Below are 13031 nucleotides of genomic sequence, written 5' to 3' on the forward strand. Positions count from 1 at the left end.
AAATTCGAAAGCTCTTCTCATTTTAAATATTGACCCAAGTGAAACAGCAGACTTTCCTAGAGGAAAAGACTCAGAGGTGAATCACAGTTGGTAGCTTTACTTTTTATTTTTAATGCATGGCTTACTTGTCTATTTTTAACCTGTGTCCTGCTGTTTTTGACACCTCATCTTTTATGAAGTTTTCTTTGGCTTTGCCAATACACACACACACACACACACACACACACACAATATATATATAGGTACACTAGTAACAGTAAAAATGTTCAAAAATTTTAAATAGAGAATTTATTTCACTATGGTAAAAATTTATTTCGAGACTCTCATTTTTATCATTACTTTGTAATTCTTTTTTATTGACTTTTTTATATATGACAGTGGAATGCATTACAATTCATATTACACATATAGAGCAAAATTTTTCATATCTCTGGTCATATATAAAGCATTTTCACACCAATTTGTGTCTTCATACATGTACTTTGGATAATTATGTTCATCACATTGTTTATAAAATCTCTTTTAAGACCATTCTCTTTTGAAGGAATCAATGAAATATCTTGCACTGAAAATGTTTTATATTTAAGCTATAAGAACTTAAATTGTCAGTTTTTGAGGAATCTTCCTACTGTTTTCCAAAGTGTTTGCACCAATTTGCAGTTCCACCAGCAATGTATGAGTGTGCCTTTTTCTCCACATCCTAGCCAACACTTATTATCGCTTGTATTCTTGATTAATTGCCTTTCTGACTGGAGTGAGGTGAAATCTTAGAGCAGTTTTGATTTGCATTTCTCTAATTGCTAGAGATGGTGAACATTTTTTCATATGTCAGGGGAAAATGTTTTCTTTGAAAAAAATTTTTGAAATCTTTCATCTTAACTAAGATAAGAGTTATTTAACTAATTTCTTCTTCCATGATAGGAAACCATAGAATAAAAATTAATTCTATACCAAGAAAAATTAAGACCATGAAAGCTATGTCAAACATCGCCTACCAGATAATGTGGTTCATTGTTGTCTGGTGTGATCTCCTCTCATGTGCTCATTGCTCGTCACTTGATATCATTTGTTTGAGAAAAGAGCAGTGATATTAGCACTAAGACTATTCATGGACTTCCCTAAGGCTTCAGCAGTGCCAACCTGAGAAATAAAAAGGCATCCCAGATTTTTCTTATTGGCTTCTACTTTTTTAGGATTTTAGAACTATTAATAACTTTTCCTTATTTTAATGTTTTATTTGAGGAGTATGTACAAATAATAATATCTTATAGGGTTATAAACCTTTGCATAAGAGAAAATATCTTTTCACTATCTAAATGGGTTAATTCCTATAACAACCATTTATTGATAAACTAAGGAGTTTTTCTTTTTTCCTTTGTGGCATGTAAAAGTTTTCTTGCTTTGAGTTACTGTGTTCTTTTCATAAGTATTGCGAACTCTAGTTTAGGGTTTCTTTATTATTTTATTTTGTTTTATTTTTGTGCTGTTCATGTTCAGTTATTCTATAGAGACCAATTTATTTTATCTGACAGGTGAACTTTAAGTCATGATTGATTGGTCATCTTTTGTAACCTCTAAATATTGGAACCTTACCTGTCAGCCTCATATATTTAATTATATATGTAGATAGTCCAGGTCATCATACCAAACATTAATATCAGCTAAGAATGACTCAGTATGACTGCTTATCATTTGCTTTAAGATGAAAACTTTACAGGAATTCTTAATTACTACACAAGAAAATCAGTTTTTTCCTTGGTATGCATTTAGATTTCTTCCCATTTTTCTTGAAATTTAATCTTGAAAAGCTTGGCCTACTTAAAATAGGAGTGGTCAGGGAAAAGGAAAACATGCTGTAGAATTAAGTTGGTTACAGGCATTCAGTTATTAAATAGATTTTTTGGTATATTTTGAAGATCAAATGTGAGATTATTTTAAGCACTTATAAAAAAAATCATATAGTATTTAGTTGCATCACTTTTGAATGAAGTTTAAATATTAAACAAATTCTACCCTTTTAAAACCCAGGAACCAAAGCTCTTTCAAAATCTACTGCACACATTTTTTAATTCTTAATTTGAAATGCCAGTTTTTATGCTGCAATACTACTGAGAGCCATAGCCAAGTAGGAATGATGCATGGAAATTTCCTTGTCAGCCTACCCAGTGTTGCTTAGAGGGAGGACTCTCCATTGTGGAAATGGGCTTGCCTTGGACCCAGGTCATTTGCAGTGACATTGCATGAATGTTTGAGAGTTTTGGTTGAAAGGTAACCCTGCTCAGGGATTAGGGTGGATCCGGGTTTAGGGCGGTTCCAGGTTTAGGGTGGATCCTGCTGGGAATAGGGCGTATCCTGCTGCCTCAGGGCCTGCTCCTTGAGTTCCTGTTGAGTTCTCTAGGGATTCAGAGGGTATTTGGTATGCAGAGCCTGGTGGAGGGTGTATTTTCCGAGAACGTGCGTGTAGAGTGTTGGTGACAGTTCGGGAATAAAGAGTTGTTGTTTGAATCTACAAGGCTTTTGTGGTGGCTCAGTTATTTTGTGCCCAGAAAGTCTGCGGCACAATATAGCAAAAAAAAAAAAATGGTCTTTAAGCAGTTTTATTTTAAATTAATGATTTTTCTCCTAGAAGTGCTTGTATCTTTTGTAAAAAGTAATTTTATTGAGGCATAAATTCATTTTATAAAATGCACCAATTTTAAGTATACAGTTTGATGAGTTTCATGAAACTTAGATATCAATATGAAACCATTTTTATAATCCAGTTTTAGAAAATTTCCATCAGGATGAATTTTTAAGCAATTTTTTATTTATATACGACAGCAGAATGCATTACAATTCTTATTACACATAGGATGAATTTTTAAAAACTGGTTTCTACCAATAAGTCTACCTTGTACAGAGTGGAATAGCAGCCACTAGAGATAGGGAGGGATGGGAGTAAGAGGGACAGAATGAAATTAGACTTCTAGAAGCTGGGAAGAGTGCTAAGAGGGTTTGAAGTATAGAAGAAAGTTGGATGAACATAGATTAGTGTATGATATATGCATATATGGAAACATCACAGTGAATCTTATTACTTGTATAAATAATATGTGTTAATAATAAGAAGAAAGTGGTTTTTATGTAGAGGTTATTTTTAAGCCAAAAGCATAAGTTAATCACATTTTTTCTTATTAACTTTATTCAAATTCTTAATATTGCCTAAGATCTTAGTAAATTATATTGATGTAGATAAATTGGAGTGGAAGAAGCCCATAACAGACTGGTATATAGAAATATTTAGAAAACAATGTTAAAACCATTAGGAAAAGGTAATTTAATAAATGGTTTTGAGGTAGTTGGCTAAGCCTTTGGAAAATAAATAATGATAGAATACTATCTGTTATTTACTGAAGAAAATTATAGGTATATTGGTTGTGTCAATAGAAAATATAAATCCAAAAAATAGAAAAATAATGTAGGCAAAATGATTTCTAGATCCATAAAAAATGTTAAGTATAAAAATATGGAATAAAATAAATACACTACTTGTCATTGATTACAGAAAAATGAAAAACATGTAACAAAGTATTAGAACAGGCTAGAAAAATTACTTGCAACAAATAGATATGAGAAGCATAAAGTCAATGTGTACTAACTAAATATTGTGTATTCAAATTGATAAAAACATCAAAATGTAATAGATGAACATAAAAAATCAACAATTCAATAAAGAAGATAAGAGATTGCTGATAAGATGTGTGTATCAAACAATAAAGTACTTGAAGCAAAAATTGACAGAATTGAAAGAAGTCATAGACAAATTCACAAATGGTTACATGCTTCATCTCTTTTCTCTTAAGAATTGTGAAAACTACTAGAAAGTTAGTAAGGATTAGAAAAGCGAAACACCTCCACCAAACAACAGGATATAGTTGACAGTTTTAGAGCACTCCATTCAACAGAATATCAAGTGCCCAGAGACAGTTCACTAAGATAAACTGTATCTGCATTGTAAAACAAATTTCAATAAACTTAAAATTATTGAAATCAGATAATGGAGTTACACTAAAACTCACCATACTTCTGAGTAATTCAGTAGTCAAGTGAGAATTCTTAAGGAACATTAAAAATACATTGAGCAAAATATTTTTATACAACAAAACAATTTATGGCACGCAACTTACAGCACTGCTAAAAGTGAAATTTATAGCACTGTATGTTTATATCAGAGAAGAAAAAAGAGTTTCAAACAAGTTATCTAAGTTTCTATCACAATAAAATAGAAAAAAATAAGAGCAAAATAAGCACAAAGCAAGAATAAGAACAATTAATACTGGTAAGAGCATAAATCACTGAAATAAAAAACACAGTAGAGAAATTGTCAAAATTAAAAGATTAATACAGGAATACTACAAATAACTTTGTGCACAAATTTGACAGCTTAATTCTACAGCATGTTTTTAAGAAATATACAATTCCTTAAAAAACACAAACTACCAGGACTTAACTAAAGCTGAAATACATAATCTGAAAAATCCTATAGAATAGCCCTACCTTATCCATGGAGGAGCTAGAGAATCCCAGTGGATTGCTAAACTGCTGATTGTACCAAACCCTAAATAGACTGTTTTTTTTAATTCATAGATATGTACTATAAAGTTTAATTTTAATTTAATCTTTATATGGTTATGACCAAAATGACCCACAACAATAATTTAGGAGAAGGAAATTTATTTGGGGCTTACAATTTTAGAGGTGTCTATCTATAGGTGGCTGACTCCATTGTTCTAGGCCCAGAGTAAGACCGCACATCATAGGGAAGGGTCTCAGTGAAAGAAAGCTGCTTCATTCATGGCTGGTCAGAAAGCAAAGGAAAGATGGGAGGGGGCTGCAGGGAAGATGAACCCTTCCAGGGCACATGCCCAGTGATCCAACACATCTAGCCATGCTCCACCTGCATATAGTTACCATCCAGTCAGTCCATTCAAACCAGGATGGACTGATTAGGTTACAGCTCTCAAAATCTTAGATTATTTTACCTCTTAATATTTCTGCATGACACAGGAAATTTTGTGGGATATCTCATATCCAAACTATTGCAGAGATTAACAGCAATAATTAATAGTAAAATAGAAAATTTAGAACAATATACTATAATAAGGTTTTGTGAATGTGGTCTCTCTGCCTCTTAAAATAATTTATTGTTCTGTACTAACCTTTCTTGTGAAGATATGAGATAATACACTGCTTGTGTGATGAGATTAACAGAGATAAATGATACAGATAATGTGATGCTCCATTAGATTACTACTTACAGTAGGTTTCCTGAATACAAATACCCAAGACAGTTTATCACATACCTGAGATGGCTACTAAATGACTAATGGTTGATAGCTTATATAGTATGAATACAAGGGACAAAAGGATGATTCACATTTCAGGCAGGACAGAACAGGACAGTGCACAGTTTTGCACACAAAGTGGCATTTAACTTAAAATTATGAATTGTTTATTTTTGGAATTTTCCATTTAGTATTTTTGAACTGTGGTAGACTGTGGCTGAGGCCACAGAAAGTGAAACTATGGAAAACAGGGGACCACGGTACTCTTTAGGGTGAAGAAAATAAATCTCCAGGTCCAGGTGATCTTACTGGTGAATTGAATCTGCTTAATGAAGGAAGAGCATCAATTCTATACCATCTCTTCTAAAAAATAGAGGGAAAATTTCCCAACTCATTTTATGAGGCAGTCGTTATCCTGATTTCAAAAGACAATGCAAACAACAGCCACAATGACAACCAAAATTTCTTATGAACTTAGATGTTAAAATTCTCAAGAGAATATTAGAAAACCAGATCCAACCATACATTAATAGAAATATACATTGCAACTAAGTGGGATTTATTTTAGGTTTCTAATTTGCTTCAAACAATGAAACTAATCATGTGTGAGGTAAAGAATACAAATTGCATGATCATATCAGTTCATGTGGGGAAAAAATTCACAAAATACCTATTCATGAGAAAAAATATTAGCAAGTAGTAAAGTAGAATATCTTAAACTTGATAAAAAGCATATATAAAACGTATGTAACAAACCTTATACTATTTTGTGAAATAATCATTGCTTCTCTTCTAAAGCAAGCGTGTCTACTTTCACGGCTTCTACTTAATATCATATTGCAAGTCTTCTCCAGTATAGCAGGAAAGAAAAGGTATAAAGATGGGAAAGGAAGAAGTAAAACTTTGCCTGTTTGTAGATAATCTTTGTGTAGAAAATCCAAAGAATTCTACAAAAACTGTCTTTTAGGACTAGGGAATATTGAGGATAGTAGGATATAAATTACACATACACAGGTCAATCATATTTCCACATAGTAGTGATTAACATTTGCAAACTAAATTTCAAAGCAGAATAATTTACAGTTGCTTCAAAAATAATGAGATGACTATAAATTTAGCAAAAGTGCCTACATGATCTATATGTGAAAACTGCAAATCACTGATGTATGAAATCAAAGTCATAAATAAATGGAGAGACATACCATGTTCATTAATTAAAAGACTCAAGTTAGTAAGATGTTAAATTCTCAAATTTTCATGTAAGTTTGGTGAAACATCAGAATTCCGGATGGATTTTTGTAAGTACAATCTAATTCTAAAATTCATATTGAAAAACAAAGGTACTAGAATAGTTAATCAATTTTGAAAAAAAACTTGACTTTTTGACAATTATTTTTAAAGAAATTAGCTCATTTTAAGTCATATAGTTTCACTGATCAATCAAAACCGTAATATGGGTAGCAGGATGGACAGAGTCCAGAACTATGACTTTATAAGTATGGTTAACTGGATTTTGAGAATGGTGCCAGCAATTCAGTGGAGAATGGTAGTCATGGTAGTCTTCAAGAAATTTTGCTGGAATACTTGGATAGTAAAAAAAGATAAAAAAGAAAGAAAGGTAATCTTTAACTTAAACCTCACACCTTATACAACAACTGACTCAAAATTGATCCATATTAAAACTATGATGTTATGCCACTACATAGCTATTAGAATGGCCAAAATTTAAAATATATATAGAGATAAAAAAATATTTTTTTAAAAAAATCTAGCTAACAAAGACCCTCTCTCTTATATGGACCCTTTTGGTATTGGGAGATGTTAAATGTAAAAAATAAAACTGTAAAACTTTTAGAAAAAAAGCTTGACTTAGATTTTTTAGATGATGGTAAACTCACAATCAAGAGGAAAATGTTTTCAATGTATTTGACCTAATCAAAATTAAAAACTTTTCATCTACTGCTAAAGACCCTGTTAAGAGGATGAAAAGACCAACCACAGACTGAGAAGAAATATTTACAAATCAGTTCAATAAAAGATTTGCCTGTAAAATGTATTAGGAACTTTGTAAACTCAGTAGTAAGGATGCTGATAATCCAAATAGAAAATGTGCAAAGTTTTTAAACAGATATTTTACCAAAAAAGTCTATATGGATAGCAAACATGCACATGAAAGATGTCTAACATCATTAACTATGAGATAATTACTAGAAAAGTATAAAAACTATTAAGATATAGATTATGTATAATATAAATATGGATAACCATTAGAGAAATCCATATTGAAACTATTATGTTATGCTACTACATAGCTGTTAGAATGGCCAAATTTTATATGTATATTATATATTTTAAAAAAATCTACCTGATAAAGAACCTCTCTCTTATATGGACCCCTTTGAGATTGGGAGGTGTTTCAGTTGTTGGGTTTTCTAGAAAGGAGTCAGATTCAGTTTGTGACCAGTAAGCAGCTCTGAGTATTTCTAGTGAATTGTCTGAGATATCTCATTTGAAAGTACCAAGGTTCCAATAATTTGTTAATTTTCTACGTCCATACCTTCTTTACAGTCATGATTTTGTTTTGTTTTCTTTTCCTTAAACTGGGCCTCTCCAGTCATTTAAGCTTTGTCCTCCAAAAAATGCCTGATGACATTAACAGACAAGAGAGGATAAGGAGTATTGAAAAGCCATTGTGAATTTGTTTAGTGGCGAAGCAAATACAAGAAAGAACACAAAGTTGTTCCAAAATAGACGTGAGTAACATTAGCTCAAAATAAAACCTAGGTAAATTCATAGAGTCACTGTGTGTTAGTGTTTAACCAAGTGTGAGGATGGGTTCTGGAGTCAGATTTATGAGTTTGAACACTACTTCCTAGGTGTGTGAATGTAAATAAGTCATTTAACTTTTCTCTACTTTTGTTTTCTCAACTGTAAAATGGGAATAATAATAGTGCCTATCACCCAAGAGTTATTGTGGAGATTAAGTTATTTATTGTATGTGTAACATATAAACAGTAACTGGCATATTCTAAGCCTTCAGTAAACATTAGCTCATAATCGTTAACATTTCGAGCAGATGCTGTACTTAAATTCTTAGCTTCTTTGGAAAGTGAACAAAAATATTGACTTTGCCTAATATTCCTTTTTGGTTTTGTGGGGGGTAACTGCTGGGGATAGAACCCTAGGCCTCTACAGGCTGGGCAAGTGCTCTGCCACTCAGCTACATACCCAAACTCGCATATCTTTTTGTTGTTTTGATTAGATATAATGAAGAGACCTTAAAAGAAGAAAGAAGTATCAAAGAAGTTCTAAGTATTAAGAACTTTAAAATTGGGAAATTGATAACAAATATTACTTTTCTAGAATTTGATTATTTTCCAAAATTTCTTACAATGTTTTTCTTTAAATAAAATACCAAATATCATTTTATTAATATGCAAGCTTTAGAATAATTCACTTTTTATTATTCAAAATCTTATCTTGGGCTATTGCATTTTGGTACTTTTGAAAAGCTATTCCTAGTAATCACAATTTTCCATTTCTCTTTGTAGGTCACCATTTGCTGCTGTGACAGACTATTCAGTTACCAGGAACAATGTCATACAGCTCTGCTTGGAATTAACAACAATTGTGCAACAGGTATTAGCTGACAAACTTTCCTTCTGTTAATTTCTTAGCAATTTCATATTTTAATAATGAAAGTATTCTATTTACCAAGAGCTTGTAAAATAGTGGTTTCAAAGTTTCTGAATCAAAGACAAATGTTCTAAAGAAACCAAATATATCGTTATTTATTGGAAAACTATGCATATGGCTCAATAAATAGGGATTTTGTTTATCTGAAGATATAAAAATAATTTTAACTTTCAAATAAATTATTATAATAAGGTCATAATGTCTATTCATCTCACACTTAGCATGTGGGTGACTAAACTCTGTTGCTTTTTGTAAAATGAAATTACCCCATTTAGATTATAGTCTCGGATTTTTACTCTAAAACACTATTGGTTTCATTTATGTATGCCCATATAAACAACTGTATGTAATAGCTTTTAATAATGATATAACTACCTGAACTTCTTTTTTACTTTGGATATCATCTAAGCCAGGAATCCCAAAATCAAATGCCTTCAGGAGTCCAGAAGCTAATATGAATGTTTGAGTCAATCCTGATGTAAGACAGAGAGAAATTGTAGAAACTGAAGTGAATTGACTACTAGATATTCTGCAAAAATGTGTGAATCTAATAAAAAATACTTCTTAGAGGCCTCAGGCCTATAACCACCACTCTTTATAAATCTTATATCAGTTTATTGCTGCTGCTGCTTTCTCAGAATACTATTACCAATGACAGAGATATAGGGATGGCAGAGGATAATGTAAGATGATAAAAAATTATTAACTAAATTAGGGAAACTGGTGATTTAATTTATCATTCTGCTTGTCCTTCATGACCAGGGATAATTGTAACTTTCTTATATTGGCTCTATTTTCTCTAAGAAATAAGAAATTTTTACTAATGGAGACAAATCATTCAGTATATTTTTGTTGTACTGTACAGATTTTATTTGTACCATATATAAGAAACTACAGGTTTTCAGACTTTTTTTTATTTTAGCATGGAGATTAACTTTGTGACTTTTAATTGTGGAACATGTCAGGCATTCATCAAAATTAAATCATGGCAGTGAGATGTTAGCCAAAGAGACATTCATGAAGATGGTAAATATTTTATTAGCTTTGAAGTACCCTAATAGTCTAACTCTACACTTCAATTTTGATAGCAATAAACTTAGTTTCTGAGTTTCAAAGATCTCAATGGATGATGGAGAGAAGAGTAATATTTTGGGGAAAAAGTTAGCAAATGTTTTCTGTAAAGAGCCATTTAAGTCTTTATAAGCTGTATAGTTATCTGCTACAATTACTTACCTCTCTTATAGAGCACCAACAGCCAGACAGGTATGAATGAATTAATGTTACAATAAAAATTGTTTTACAAAAATAGACAGCAAGTCAAATCTGGCACATGAGTCATAATTTACTGAAACATCTTTTAGGACAATGCTATTCCAGTGGGACCAGTAGTAAGGTCATCACGTGGAAATATGTTAGAAATTCGGATTCTTAGAACCACTTCAAATGTACTATAAGCAGGGCCCAGGAACCTGCATGTTTGCCAGTTTTCATACACTGATCTAGAACACAGAGATGGAAACAATAATATAATTATGGACAATTTTTTTGTACTGAATTATCAGTAGCATTTCTTTAAAAAATCTATTTCCTAAAGCTTCACTTTTTTGAGGCATTAAATTTGATCAGAGATTTAGGGTGTGGATAACAGATTATTAATTTCTTTCTTTTTACTATGAGAGAAAGAAATTTGACTTAAAGGGTACATGGCATTTACACCATAATTATTCATAGCATCTTAATATTGGGTATGTGATCAGTAGTAATCTATGTATAAATAATAATAACAGTAATTATTAATGTCATTACATGATAAAATCTGTGCTACCCATATTATATACAATATTTAAGCTTTTTATTTATATATGAGACACAAGACAATTGACATGCTATAAAATTAAGCCAAAGAATTAACAATTTGATAATTTCAATATTTTATTTAGAAAGGAAACTCATTGTTACAAAAGCATTGTTATTCCTATAAGAAACCAATCAATGTGATGTTAACTTCAAAATAATTTTAAGTATATTTATGGTATGAAAGTAGGTTATTTTAATTTTTTGTGTCTCCTTGGAACATCTGGAGCTAGAAATCAGTTTAAGATTTACTTTTGAGTAATATGCTGATACTTTGTTAACTTATAAACCAAGACTGTACTTCTAAATGGCACATGTAAGTTTTCTTGGAAATCCTGAAGGAGAGTATCAGCGAATTTATTGTTACTTAATTCATATCTATTTAATGTTTTACCATATTAAAAAGGGATAAACAAAATGATCTTTTAAAAAAAGTTACCTTCCTTTTAACTCATATATAGATTGAAGTCAAAAGTGGAGTGTTTCTATTTCTAGGACTCAAAGGTAACAGAACATACCTTTGTCACTAATTTTCAACTCTTGAGAAAAATAGCTGAAATAATTTTTGGTGAATTAAGAACTTCTGTAGAGACATAAACAGTTATAGAAGTACAGTTTATGTCAGATGTGACTAACCCACACATTGTGCAGTTATAAGAACCTACCATCTAACTAAGAAGTGATTCAGTTTTTCTTATTTCTGGAATGTATGAATGCCTGCTATTGACAACTACTTTATAGAAAACAAAACCCACTCTTACATTGCTCCTAGAGACTTATTTATTTTCTCAAAAGGACCTTTTCATAGCTGCACTGTTTAGCTCAACATTCTCTTTAAGAATTTTATTTTAAGATAGAAATAGGTTTAAATTTTTTTATTTACAAGTCAGGAAACATTAGGTAGAATAGAAAGAATGCTTTTACAGGTTGAATTTTAGGTACATTCGTTTTTAGTCAAACATGGAATTATTAAAATACTGCACATGTACTCAATACAGAAAGACTTTCTGTACCCTCTATCCACTGTATACTCTGTCTTGAAGAGATTCCATGCCCTTATTAGAACATTCTGCTCTACATTACCTCTGTTTTTTTTTTTTTTAATTTAGTGGTCATAACATTTGTCACAGTTACTTCTACCTGATTCTCATTTTTCCAACACATTTCCTGTTCAGTGTTTCACCTTTAAGATAGTTTCGTACAAAAACTTCTGTACATGGCTATTCTTTATTCTTGCCTTGCCTACTCCATCCCAACTTATACCTGGCCCAAAGTCTCAGTTCTTACTTTAACTATGTCTTTTTGTTGTACTTTAAAGGAAATATCAGATGCAAATTTCTCTTAAGAAACTATGTTTTATGATATCCTGATTTAATCTACTTAATTATAAAAGTAAGTAACTATAGAAACAATCACTTTCAGATTAGTCATTCCCAAATCCATGCTCCAGTTTTGTCACTTTCATCAATATTCCACTATTTCCAAACTGATTACACACTTCTCTCTTCGAAATTCAAAGGGATCAACATATGATTCTAGCATAACTTTGGTTTTATCTTCTAGTACTCCTAGGCATCTTAATTGTAGTCTAGGTCATGTGAATGACATATCATCAGTAAAATAGATCTTAAGGTTTCTCTTTTATGTTGACACCTCTGCAGAATATACCCCATTTATCTGTTTATCTCTGACTATTAAAATTATGTCCCAGTTTTAAAACTTTTAGGAAGTACAATTTCATTTGTGAAACTTTTTCAATTTCCCAAAACTGATTGTACCATCCCCCTTTTTTGACTGTTTATATTTAATGGTATTATTGATATGGTTGGAATTACAAATAGTACTTTTCTGTTTGTCCTCTACTTTTCCTATCTATTCTTGAGACATAAATATATATGTTAATTAATTGTTTACAATTCCATTTTGTTTCCTTTGTTGACTTTATAATTTGTTGTCCTGTGAGAGCCAGAGAAGAGTCCCTTAACCTTAATTTGCATGGCTATGAATAATAATTTTCTCATTTCATTAGATGATGAACTCAAAGACAGAAACACTTTCTTACTAATTTTCAAATATAGTAGGTGACATTGTAGATACTTATTCATATTTGTTAAAATAAATTGACCTGATCAGTGTTATTCCCTTCAATTTGTACAT

At 31.1% G+C, this 13031-nt stretch overlaps 1 protein-coding gene across 4 annotated transcripts in view; it reads left to right on the forward strand.

Moving 5' to 3' along the window:
* Cnksr2 (connector enhancer of kinase suppressor of Ras 2) overlaps nt 1-13031 on the forward strand; it is a 256176-nt gene that overhangs the window by 54357 nt on the left and 188788 nt on the right. For all 4 annotated transcript variants that reach the window (XM_077107065.1, XM_077107066.1, XM_077107067.1 and 1 more), the window contains exon 4: nt 8876-8963. In XM_077107065.1, the coding sequence (XP_076963180.1) occupies nt 8876-8963 (88 nt within the window). The remainder of the gene's footprint in view (nt 1-8875; nt 8964-13031) is intronic.

This window comes from Callospermophilus lateralis, chromosome X (genome assembly GCF_048772815.1).
Source record: "Callospermophilus lateralis isolate mCalLat2 chromosome X, mCalLat2.hap1, whole genome shotgun sequence".
Classification (NCBI taxonomy): Eukaryota; Metazoa; Chordata; class Mammalia; order Rodentia; family Sciuridae; genus Callospermophilus; species Callospermophilus lateralis.